The sequence below is a fragment of the Cotesia glomerata genome, linkage group LG3 (assembly GCF_020080835.1).
Source record: "Cotesia glomerata isolate CgM1 linkage group LG3, MPM_Cglom_v2.3, whole genome shotgun sequence".
Classification (NCBI taxonomy): Eukaryota; Metazoa; Arthropoda; class Insecta; order Hymenoptera; family Braconidae; genus Cotesia; species Cotesia glomerata.
The window spans coordinates 143,414-155,481 of record NC_058160.1 but is presented as its reverse complement, the minus strand read 5'-3'; the positions used below and the strand labels follow the sequence as shown (position 1 = coordinate 155,481).

At 32.0% G+C, this 12,068-nt stretch overlaps 3 protein-coding genes across 3 annotated transcripts; all 3 read left to right on the top strand.

Moving 5' to 3' along the window:
- Window positions 1-1,576: 1,576 nt before the first annotated feature.
- Window positions 1,577-6,001, top strand: LOC123260440. The gene is made up of 3 exons (XM_044721541.1): window positions 1,577-1,698; window positions 1,896-2,650; window positions 5,540-6,001. Exons 1-3 carry the CDS (start codon window positions 1,686-1,688, stop codon window positions 5,999-6,001), a joined length of 1,230 nt encoding a protein of 409 aa, XP_044577476.1. The 5' UTR covers window positions 1,577-1,685.
- A 391-nt stretch (window positions 6,002-6,392) lies between these two features.
- Window positions 6,393-7,578, top strand: LOC123260439 (probable chitinase 10). Its single transcript, XM_044721540.1, has 2 exons — window positions 6,393-6,405; window positions 6,470-7,578. The coding sequence occupies exons 1-2, from the start codon at window positions 6,393-6,395 to the stop codon at window positions 7,576-7,578; spliced, it is 1,122 nt and encodes a 373-aa protein (XP_044577475.1).
- Window positions 7,579-7,955: 377 nt separating this feature from the next.
- Window positions 7,956-8,771, top strand: LOC123261837. Its single transcript, XM_044723675.1, has 2 exons — window positions 7,956-8,047; window positions 8,147-8,771. The coding sequence occupies exons 1-2, from the start codon at window positions 8,035-8,037 to the stop codon at window positions 8,668-8,670; spliced, it is 537 nt and encodes a 178-aa protein (XP_044579610.1). The 5' UTR covers window positions 7,956-8,034; the 3' UTR covers window positions 8,671-8,771.
- Window positions 8,772-12,068: the final 3,297 nt, after the last annotated feature.

Genomic DNA, 12,068 nt, shown 5'->3' with positions numbered 1-12,068 from the left:
AAATACTCATCTAGATTTTTGAATTTTCTAAACGAGTATTTTTTTTCAAAAGATCAAATAATAAATATTCGAGCTATAATTTGAAATTAAATTTTATGATTAAGTATTTTTCATTTAAAAATTTTTACAAATTTAATATTTAATTTTTCACTTTTCCAATTTTTCAGCCTGAAATTCACCGAAAACCGCTATTTTTAAAAAAAATATCTTGTAATTTTAAAAAAACAAAAATTTTCAAATTAATAAAAAATACTCGTGTAGATTTTTCAGTTTTCTGAACAAGTATTTTTTTTTTTTTTTTTCACATTCATAACTTTTTTCATTTGAATAATATAAATTTATATACACTAGTCACAAAAATTAAGGTATATCAAAAAGATTCTACATTTACGACCATGAAAATTTTTTGTCAAGTTTGGGTTCGGAGAAATCCTAAGGAAACTACAAAAAAAAAAAATTTCCAAATTTTTTCTCGTCTAAAAAAAAGTCTACGGGCTTGAAAAAATTTATTTCCATTGTTTTAATGAAAAACTCTTTTGAAAAATGTAATGCCATTCAATTTGACGTAATCGAAAAGACTGTACGATAATTTGCCGCGGAGTTATCGCGAATCAAAGCAAAAAAAGTCCTTTTTGACTTTGATAGTCAATAACTCTGGAAATAATGATCGCATAGGAAAAATCCAAGGAGGATTTTGGAAACTACACAATATTCTTTATAAGATACTATGAACGGCTTTTGACGAAAAAATTTTTTTTTTAATTGAAAACTTTGACTGAAAAAAAGACAAAAATCCGCATAATTAAGGATATTTGGATAACTTGGTATAACTTTGGATAAAATGGATAAACGAAAAATATCGTCGGTAATTTTTCAACCTTAAAGTGTCCCCTAAAATCTCTGAAAAATTCAAAGCGCTGCGATTTTTTTATTCATAGTGCCCCGAAACTTCAAATTCTTTGTTTTCGCAAAAATCACCATTATAAGCAATTTTTCGATTTTCATTCTTTTTCTGAATGAAAAAAAAATTTTTTTTTTTTTTCAAAAATCTTTATTTTTTCCGTCAAAAAGATTGATTTTTTAAGAAATTTAAAAAAATTGTTTTTTTTTTTTCGAAAAATTTTTTTTTTAAATGAAAAAAAATTATGAATATGAAAGAAAAAAAAATACTCGTTCAGAAAACTGAAAAATCTACACGAGTATTTTTTTTTAATTTGAAAATTTTTGTTTTTTTAAAAATTACATGATATTTAAAAAAAAAAATAGCGGTTTTCGGTGAATTTCAGGCTGAAAAATTGGAAAAGTGAAAAATAAAAAAAATACTCGCCTAGATTTCGGAAAATTATAAATAAAAATCAAAAAGTTATTAAATTTGTAAAAATTTTTAAATGAAAAATACTTAATCATAAAATTTAATTTCAAATTATAGCCCGAATATTTATTATTTGATCTTTTGAAAAAAATACTCGTTTATACAAACAAAAATTAATCTGATTAGATAAGTTAAATAACTTGATGGCATATCTTTGTTTTTCAAGATTCGAATTCACCACTAATTTATTTAAGGTACCGTACAATTTTATCAGTATTTTGACGATTAGTTGTCTATATAAACGCAAGATAAGAAATTTAAGATATCGTTAGAATTATTTTAACCGTGTAAAGTATAACATCTAAATTGTATCATGCGTAATTTAAGTAAGTAAAATTATCAAAATTATAAACTGTTACGTTTTAATATCTAGTGATTAAATAAATACACAGCTTGATAAAAATTAAAACTAATGCAATATTTAAAGAAGTTTAATCAATTATTTTACTTATTTAATTTATCATTATGAATTTCTTGGAAAAATCTTTATGATTGATTTGTTAATATTTATAATAATTTTCAGTAATTTTGGTGATGATATCAATTGCAATCTCAAAAATCTTAGCAGATCCATCAGATTGCATTGGAAATTGCTTTGACGTTCAAGTACCATATATTCCACACAAGTTATGCACAAAATTTTGTGTGTGCGATCATGGACAGCCTATTGAAATGTCATGCCCAGCAAACCTTCATTTTTCCCCGGAAAATCATGTCTGTATGAATCCCGCAGAGGCTGATTGTCAAGGAGAAACATCTTTTGTTAAAAGCAATAAAAAAATTAATAATAATAGTAATATTCACAATGATAATAATAATTATATTTTAAATAATAGCAACAATACGAGAATCATCCCTTCAGAATCTTCATGCCTTGGAGAATGTGGCGCCTCAATAAATTATTTAGTTCATAAAGAAGCTGACAAATTTTGTCTGTGTTACTATGGCTTTCTAATAATAATCAAGTGTCAATCTGGAGCTAAGTTTGTGCCAGAATTAAACAACTGCATGAACGAAACTGACTTAAAAAAGCACGATGTCAGAAAGGCCAAATGTATCGGTGCGTGCCCGGCAAATATGCAGCCAGACGTCATTTACCTGATTCCCCAAGAAAATTGTAACAAATATTGCTTATGTATTTTAGATTTTGATATAATTATTCATACCTGTCCACATAATATGCTATTCAGTTGGCCAGAGAAAAAATGCGTCGATGCGAAACTCGCAAAGTGTGCAAATCCTAATTATAGAATGAAAAATTTTCAATTGAGTTTCTACTGATCGCTCTTTTGTTAATTATTTTGTCTATTGTATTGCTGTAAAAAAGTTTATTAAAATAAAAACTGTTTTTAAAAAATTGACTTGTTATCTTCATCATTTTTAATAATTATTGTACTTTTAAAAATCGTAATAAAATTTTTTAACTTCCCGCTAAGAAAATCGAAGATTTTCAAAAATCGGCAAGTTATTGTTTTCACCCCGTTTTGCAAAAATCGAGTTTTCATCAGATCTCGACGTTTTAAGGTCATAGGAAGCTTCCCTGACTACCCCCACAATGTTGTCACTATGCCTGTATGTGTGTGTGTGTGTGTGTGTGTGTGTGTGTGTGTGTGTGTGTGTGTGTGTGTGTGTGTGTGTGTGTGTGTGTGTGTGTGTGTGTGTGAAAAGAGTTCCCTCAAACTTAGATTTCCTGTGAATTTGAACCGTTTCGGACCGATAGATTTTGAGAAATTTTAAAAAATCTCAAAAAAAATAAGAAAAAAATTTTTTTTGAAAGTGGTCTTTTTGGAATAACTTTTAAACGCCTTTATCGATCAACTTCAAAAAATAATCCGCTCTTAAGCTTGAAAAACCACGCCAATCGTCGCTAATCCGGTTAAAATCGATTGATTCGTTCGAGAGATATCGTGAACGAAAGAAAACCGAAAAAAGTGTTTTTTTGGCATAACTTCGTCATTTCTTCTCGGATCGTTTTTGATGAAATAGAATAATTTTTAGAACTTAAAAAAACCGCGTCGATCGCCGCCAAGAACATAAAAATCGGTTGTTTGGTTCGAGAGATATCCTCGATAAAATATTTGGAAACAAGTATTTTTTTAACATAACTCCGACATTTTTTGGAATAACTTTTAAACGGCTGCACTGATCGATTTCAAAAACTAATCAGCTATTAGCATCAAAAAATTACGTCGATCGCCGTCAAGCCGGTCAAAATTGGTCAATTCGTTCAAGAGATATCATGAACGAAAGAAAATCGAAAAAAGTGTTTTTTTGAAATTACTCCATATTTCCTAGTTTTATCAATTCAAACTTGAAGATTCTTTATGAAACTGAAAAAATTGCGTCAAATGCTGCCGACCGCGTGAAAATCGGTTGATTTATTCAAAAGTTAGTGCGGTTTGAAAATTAAAAAAATATTGTTCTATGAAACTTCTATCAGACTTTTGAGCTTGAAGAGCTCAAAAGCATAGAAAAGCTATCTTTTTAAGCTCAAAGAGCTTAAAATAACACATAAATTGTAATTTTGAGCTCGGAGAGCTCAAAAACAGCATTAGTGCAATTTTAAGCACCTAGGTATGGAATTAGCGAGCACGGTTGCACGAATGGCCTTCAGGGTCTACCGTTTTTCTAATTTTTTTAATTTATTAACTTCCCGCTAAGAAAATTGAAAATTTTCAAAAATCGGGAAGTTATTGGTTTTACCCCGTTTTTCGAAAATCGAGTTTTCATCAGATCAGGACGTTTTGAGGTCCTAGGAAGCTTTCCTGACTATTCCCGCGAGGTTGTCACTATGTCTGTATGTATGTATGTATGTGTGCGTGCGCGCGCGCGCGCGCGCGCGTGTGTGTGTGTGTGTGTGTGTGTGTGTGTGTGTGTGTGTGTGTAAGTATGTAAAACCTCTTATAACTTTTGAACGGTTGAACCGATTTCATCGCGGTTGGTGCCATTTCCTGTTAATTTAAACCGATTCGGATCGATAGATTTTGAGAAATTTGGACAAATCTTTAAAAAAATTTTTTCAGAAGTAGTTTTTTTGGTATAACTTTTAAACGACTTTGCCGATCAATTCCAAAAACTAATCAGCTCTCAACCTCGAAAAACCACGTCGATCGCCGCCAATCCGGTTAAAATCGGTTGATTCGTTCGAGAGATATCGTGAACGAAAGAAAACCGAAAAAAGTGTTTTTTCGGAGTTACTCCAAAATTTCTTGTTTGACCAATTGAAACTTAAAAATTCTTTATGAGGCTTAAAAAACTGCGTAGAATGCCGCCAACCACGTGAAAATCGGTTCATTCATTCAAAGGTTATTGCGGTTTGAAAATTCAAAAAATAGTGTTCTATGAAACTTCTATCAGACTTTTGAGCTCAAAGAGCTCAAAAGCATAGAAAATGTATTTTTTTTTAGCTCGGGGAGCTCAAAACAATATACAGATTATATTTTTGAGCTCGAAGAGCTCAAAAAAAGCGGCCAGGTATTAACGGAATTAGCGGGAAGTTGCAGGGATGGCCTTTAGGGTCAACCGTTTTCCTAATTTTTAATGATAAATCTGACTGAATATGATATTTTTATTTTTCAAACAAATTGCTAATTTTAATCAAATAAAATTTATGGTCTATATACATTTAATTCTGCTAAAATATATTTTAAATTAAATGATAAAGTCTTTTTTTCTTAGTCGTTTCAATAAAATATATATTTCATCTTGAGAATCACGCTAATATTATCAGTGAATATCTAACAAATACTTGAAATAATTTATTGATCGCTCTAAGCAATCTATTCTGTAAAATGATTAAAGTCTGATTTAATCTCTGCTTGATCAAGATCTAAATTTTAGTTTCTAACTAAATATATTGAAATTGAAGAATCTAGTAGTCACTATTTTGATTAGATAAATTAGATGATATCGTTATTTTTTATAATTCACGATAAATCCAATTTAGAGTCTATTTTAATGATTTTATCAAAACTAATTTAAGCGATTAGTTTTCGTTATAAAAGGTCTGCAAAATTCTAATCTTCCATTCATTCTTAAAAATTATAAGTAAAAATTATAAAGTATAAATAACTTGATCTACAAAATGCGTCAATTTGTGTGTAAGTAGACTATCAATTATTTTTAAAATTAGTTATTGATTAATAATTACAATAATTATCTAAAAAATTTACAGCAATTTTGGCAATTGCTGCAATAGTTATTACAAAAGTATCAGCAGATTCATCAGATTGCATCGGAAGCTGTTCAAGTAGTCATATTCCGTACTTACCTCACAAACTTTGCACCAAATTTTGTATGTGCAGCCAAGGATCGCCTATTGAAGTATTTTGTCCTCCAGGACTCTATTTCTCTCCGCAACAATATGTATGTGTAAATCCCGAAGACGCTCATTGTCAAAGATCCTTACCGAGCATCAAAAACAGTGGTTGTTTAGGAGAGTGTCCACCTGCAAGTGCAGATTTCAATCAGATTGCTTTATTAGCTCATGAAAAATGTGATTTATACTGTCAGTGTACTCAAGAAGGCATACCGTTGGTTGAAAGTTGTGCTGATGGTCTTCATTTCAATATCGATTACGCTACTTGTTTGGAACCGGAATTGGCTAACTGCGCTTCTTCATTGTCTTAAAAGATTCACCATTTTCTAAAAATAAAATTTTCATGGATAATGTATTGGATTTATTTTTTATTCTCAATTTATTCTTTAATCAAGAACAAAATTCAAATTATTATAAAGCTGGTTTAAGATATTATCGAATTTATCATCAATAAAATGTAAACATTAAGAAATGACTATTTTTTAAAACCTTTCTTAAGTTATTCTGTGTCTGTCTATATTTACACAAGATTTCGTATCACGTTTTCATAACTTTTATTCACCTGACTCATTAATCTATTAAAGTACACAAAAGTAACACTTGTCAATTTAGGCAAGTGATTGGAACAATATAAAAGACTGAAAATTCGTATGTGCGAATCAGTTTGTGTAAAAAACCTATAAGATATAAAAAAAAAAAAAAATGTTTTTGCTTGGTAAGTATTCAGGAAAAAATTTTTAATTTATTACCAAGTTAACACCAAATAAATTTAATTATAGTTTTAGCAATAGTGGTGTTGCCTTGCATATCGGCAGTCGAAATTGGAGAATCAAAAAAGTTCCATTTGTTCCAAAATCAAAATTCTGAAACACCAAAATGCATCGGGGAGTGTTCATTCATAAATCTTTATACAAAATTACCTCATGAGGAATGTAATAAATTTTGCAAATGCATTTTGGGACACTTAAGAGTAAAAAAGTGCCCAAAAAATAAGCACTATTCAACCGAGTCAAAACATTGTGAATTAACGAATATTGCTAAATGTGAAGAACGAAAAGGATGTGTGGGAACGTGTCCCGAGAAAGATTGGCCTCAAGTCGCTCATGTTTTACCTCATTCGGACTGCAAAAAGTTTTGCAAGTGCCAAAATGGTACTGCTATGATCAGAGATTGTCCGTATGACTTTAAGTTTAATATTGATCATGGAATTTGCTATCCGCTTAATGATACTAATTGCTTTTCGGATGGAAATGTTACTACAACTACTCCAAAATTCAAAGAATCATGTATTGGTTCATGTCCTCCAAATTCTGATGATTTGGTTTATTTGCCTCATGATAACTGTTCAAAATATTGCATTTGTATTGATGATCAGCCAATTGAGCAGCAATGCAAAAATAATCAACATTTTTCAAAAGAGCTAAACAAGTGTGTAACACCTGCTGAAGCTAATTGTCTATCAGATGCAAATATTACGACAACTACTCCCAAATTTGAAGAGTCATGTATCGGTTCATGTCCTTTAAATTCTGATGATTTGGTATATTTGCCTCACGATAACTGTTCAAAATATTGCATTTGTGTTGATGACAAGCCAATTGAGCAGCAATGCAAAGATGATCAACATTTTTCAAAAGAGTTAAACAAGTGTGTAACACCCGCTGAAGCTAATTGTCTACCAAATTCATGTATCGGTTCATGTCCTTCAAATTCTGATGATTTGATTTATTTGCCTCATAATAACTGTTCAAAATATTGTATTTGTGTTGATGATAAGCCATTGGAGCTGCAATGCAAAAGTGACCAACATTTTTCAGCTGAGTTAAATATGTGTGTAACACCAGCTGAAGCTAATTGCAAAATTCAAACCATCTCTTCAAAGACTTGATTCTTTTTCAGAAACTTAATTAATTTAGAAAAAAAAAAAAAAAAAAAAAAAAAAAAATTACAGTAACTTTGAATATTAACTTTATTTATCAGTGATTTTGATAAAAAATTTTGATAATAAATTTCTTGTATCTTATTGATAAAGTCATCGTTTTTTAATTGCCCACCATTTTGACAACAGATATTCCTGATAAATCGATAAAAATCCGTTGAACATCTTGATCTTAATAATGATACAAGCGATGAATTAGTCTTAATTATACGTATTAAATTGATAAATTGGCATAGATCCTAAGAATTATTGTAATCAACTTATCAATTAGGCAAATTAGATAGTTACTATCAAGATATATTTGATTATTGATTAGCGTCTATCTATAAAGAATGGACGTAAGTATTTTTTTAGTGCAATTTTTTGGCGTACTTGATACGAGTGAAGTTTTTCGGTAGAATAATTATGAAGTTTTTAGGTAAGTTATTTGAACATACTTAATTTATTTTCTTTGTTTTGAAACCAAAAATAAAATTTTATTTAGATTAAATTAATGATAAATTTTTATTGACTGCAGTACTGTTGATGATTGGACTCCTTGATGCAACATACGCATCAAGATGTATAGGAGAATGTAACATACTTAGCGACGACCTATTGGCACATGAAGAATGCGATAAATATTGCGAGTGTACATTGTTAGGAGATGCAATTGAATATTCCTGTGAACATGGTTTACATTTTTCATTCGAATTACAAGATTGTGTTCATCCATTACTAGTCAATTGCGGAGATGTATCTGAACCTTCAATACCTACTTCTCCACCAACAATACCTCCATCAACATCTCTACCAGTGACCCCATCACCGCCAGTTGATAACAACGGATGCATAGGAAAGTGTCCACTAATAAATTTGCCTGATTATACAATTCATTTAGCACATAAAGAATGTAAGAAATTCTGCAAATGCAATTGGGGGCAGCCTATCGTTAAAAATTGTCCAGAAAATTTACATTTTAACAACGAAAGCAAAACTTGCGACTATATCTTCACAGCTAATTGCACCGGAATCGGTCATATTGAAAATTTATTTAAATAGTTGTTTATTTGTTAAGCACGTTTAATTTATTATTAATTGTTATTATGGAATAAATGTATCTTAAGCTGGATTATTATCTTGTTTTTTCCGTTTTATTTTCAAAAAACACGTAGTACATGAACTAATTAAAAAGTTTATAACCTTTGAATCTAGCTCGAAATTAAATATTTTTTATAGTGACAATTACACCGGCACACAAAAAAAAAAAAGTTGTCTGTACTTGGGACGCGCCACATATATTCCCATGTAATTTGACCCGCTGAACCCGAATTTGAGGTCCGTTTGGCCCCTACACCCTAGGATTTTGAGAAAACTGTAAAAAACCGAAAAAAAACGGGAAAATTGGGGGTTTTGGTGATTGAAAAATTTTTTTAGATTCTAACTATGCATGATTTTCATGTATTTCGATCTGCTTTATACTTATCTGAAGTGTACTCAGACCAGCAGCCATTAAAAGTCTAAGTAAATCCCGAAAAACCCATGAAAATTGCGAAAAAAAACAAAAAATTCCCAATATTGTGATAAAAAAATGTATTGAGCTAAATATATGATGATTTTCATGTAGGTTTATCGACGACATATAAATCTCCAACTTTTATAACTCAGACGTCTCGAAAACATCAAACAAATGTGCAAAAAACCCCGAAAATTGAAAATCAAATGTAATATAATAAAAATCGAGTTATTATTCAAAATAAATAAAAAATCATATCATTCGATCTGTGGTGCATAAAAGTATTTCGTCCTAAGACTTAAAAATTAATTTTTTCGGAAAATATCATCAAAACCCTTTGGATTTGAATTTTAATTCGTTCTCCGCTTATATCTCACCCTTTTATCTTCAAACGTCCTGCATAAAGGGTTTCTCTTTCTTTTCTCTTCTTCGGGTAAATCTCTCTTCAGAGTCCAACAATGATCTGCCATCATATTTACATCCCACGTTCCTTGATATCGTTTTTCCATCACACTAATGTCTTGATGGAATCTCTCACCTTGCTCTTCACTAAAATCACCAAGATTTTCAGGAAAGTGTGAAAGATGAGAATGTAAATAGTGCAATTTTGTATTCATTAAGCAACCTAAAGTATTATAGTTGTATAACAACTCGTCAACTAAAGTTGCGTAGTTATCACTTTTCGTATTCCCTAAAAATTGCTGTGATACTTCCTTAAAACTTCCCCAAGCTGCTCTCTCAATCTCGTTCATCTCATATTCAAGATTAGCATCCTGGAATAGAGTCCGAATTTGGGGTCCATCAAAAATTCCTTCTTTTAATTTAGCGTCACTTATAGCTGGAAATTTTTCGCCCAAGTACTTAAAACAGTTTCCATCTTTATTCAGAGCTTTGACAAATTGCTTCATAAGGCCAAGCTTGATATGAAGTGGGGGCAGCAAGTACTTGGAAGGATCAATTAGAGATTGTCGCGTAACATTGTGAGAACCAGGATTCAAATTTGTTCTTGTTGGCCATTCTTTTTGAATGTAATGATTCTTTCGGTCTCGGCTATCCCACAAACATAAGAAGCAGGGGTACTTTGTGAACCCCTGATTGTTGGCCTAGCAATATTGTTGCAATTTTCAGATCACCACAAACCTTCCATTGATGTTCTGAATAGTTTATTTTATCTAATACAACCTGTAAATTGTCATAAGTCTCCTTTAGTTTAGTCGAATGAGCTACTGGAATCGGTGCCAATAAGTTTCCATTATGAAGAAGCACAGCTTTAAGACTTCGCCTAGAGGAGTCAATAAAAAGCCTCCATTCTTCGTCTTTGTAAGTGTTTGGCTTCAACTCATCGATCAGTCCTTTTACATCTGAACAGTACACAAATGAATTTTCGCTGTCTTTTGTAAAAATACTTACGGAACTCTTTTTCCCTATCCCGATAATAATAGGTTGTTCTATTTTTACTTAATAAATTTGTTTTGCCTTAAAGCTGAGGCTAAATGTTCAGCTTTTACCTTAGATAGTCCTAAGTCTCGTACAAGGTCATTCAATTCAAGTTGATCGAAGACTTCAGGGTCTTTACTTCTAGGAACACCACTCGGGATGTATTCTTCATCCTCAGAATGGATCTCTTCGGGTTCAGGATCGATTTCTTCAAAGTTATCTTCAACTTCCATCTCTTCATGTTCATTCACTGGTTCAGGAGCTGCAGGTTCTTCGACATTCAAAACTTTTTCTGCTGGCACAACTGATGTTACGTTGGCATATTGAATTTTATGTTTGGTTGTCGAAGAAAAACCTGAAACTTCCGTCGTGCAAAAATAGCAGTTTTTTTGACTCGTTGGTGCAGACCAAATCACAGGTTTTGAAAATTTCAAGCACTGTTTACTTTTCGTCTGCTCCCAACGAGTAAGCATCGTGTGACACCGATTGCAAAGTGAATGTGGTACCCAAGTTGCTTCCCAGTTCGTAATCTGGATACCGAAGCAGGTTTCGTAGACATGTTGCAATTTGTTTGAAAAAGATCTACGACTTTTCGTTACTTCAAATTCTCCACATATGTAACAGAAGCAATTGGAGTTTTTGTTACATATGTGAGAGACACTTCTTGTCATATTAAACGCTTCAGAAGCCAAGTCACCCACTAATGAAGAGCTGCAGTCACTTGATGACGACGCCTGCGAGCCTGCTTTCTCACTCTGACCAGACGCCGATACTGGGATTCCGGGTCCCTGCATCGTAAAACACTTATTACTTGTGCCTGCCATGACGGCATTCAAGCCGTTAACCCAGGGACTATGCCAGACGGTCCTGTTGCCCGCCGTCACCACGTGGAGGTGCCCTGGTTACAGGCACAAGCATTTAAGCAAGAAATCGATTCTGAGCCCAAAAAGTTCCTAGAAGTGAAAACCCTGAAACATCAGCTTAAAGAAAAAATTTATTAACTAAATTTACAACAGCTTATTTTTATGGTGATAGGTAGACCATAATCTGATAACATTTTTAAAACGGCGAAAATTCATTAGTGGACTGTTCAGATGTAAGAAGTTTGATTGATGAGTTAAAGCCGAACACTTTCAGGACGAGGAGTGAAAGTTTTTCATTGCTTTGTCTAAGCGAAGTCTCAAAGCACCGACTCCAGTAGCTCATTTGACCAAAAATCATTGAAAAGTTTGTGGTGATCTGAAAATTGCTACACTAGTTAAGCCAACAATCTGGTTCACAATATATCCCTTCTTGTATGTTTGTAGGATAGTCACGATCGGAAAATCCCCCACCGTAGAAAAGAACGGCCAACAAGAAAGAATTTGAATCATGGTTCTCACAACGTTATGCGAGAATCTCTCATTAATCCTTACAAGTACTTGCTGCCACCACTTTATATCAAGCTTTGACCTTATGAAGCATTTTGTCAAAGCTCTCGATAAAAATGGCAACTGTGTTAAGTACT

Coding starts and splice junctions, on each gene's coding strand:
- LOC123260440 (XM_044721541.1), top strand. Junction 2,651..5,539: donor ATTTTCAATTGAGTTTCTAC/TGATCGCTCTTT, acceptor TTATCTAAAAAA/TTTACAGCAATTTTGGCAAT.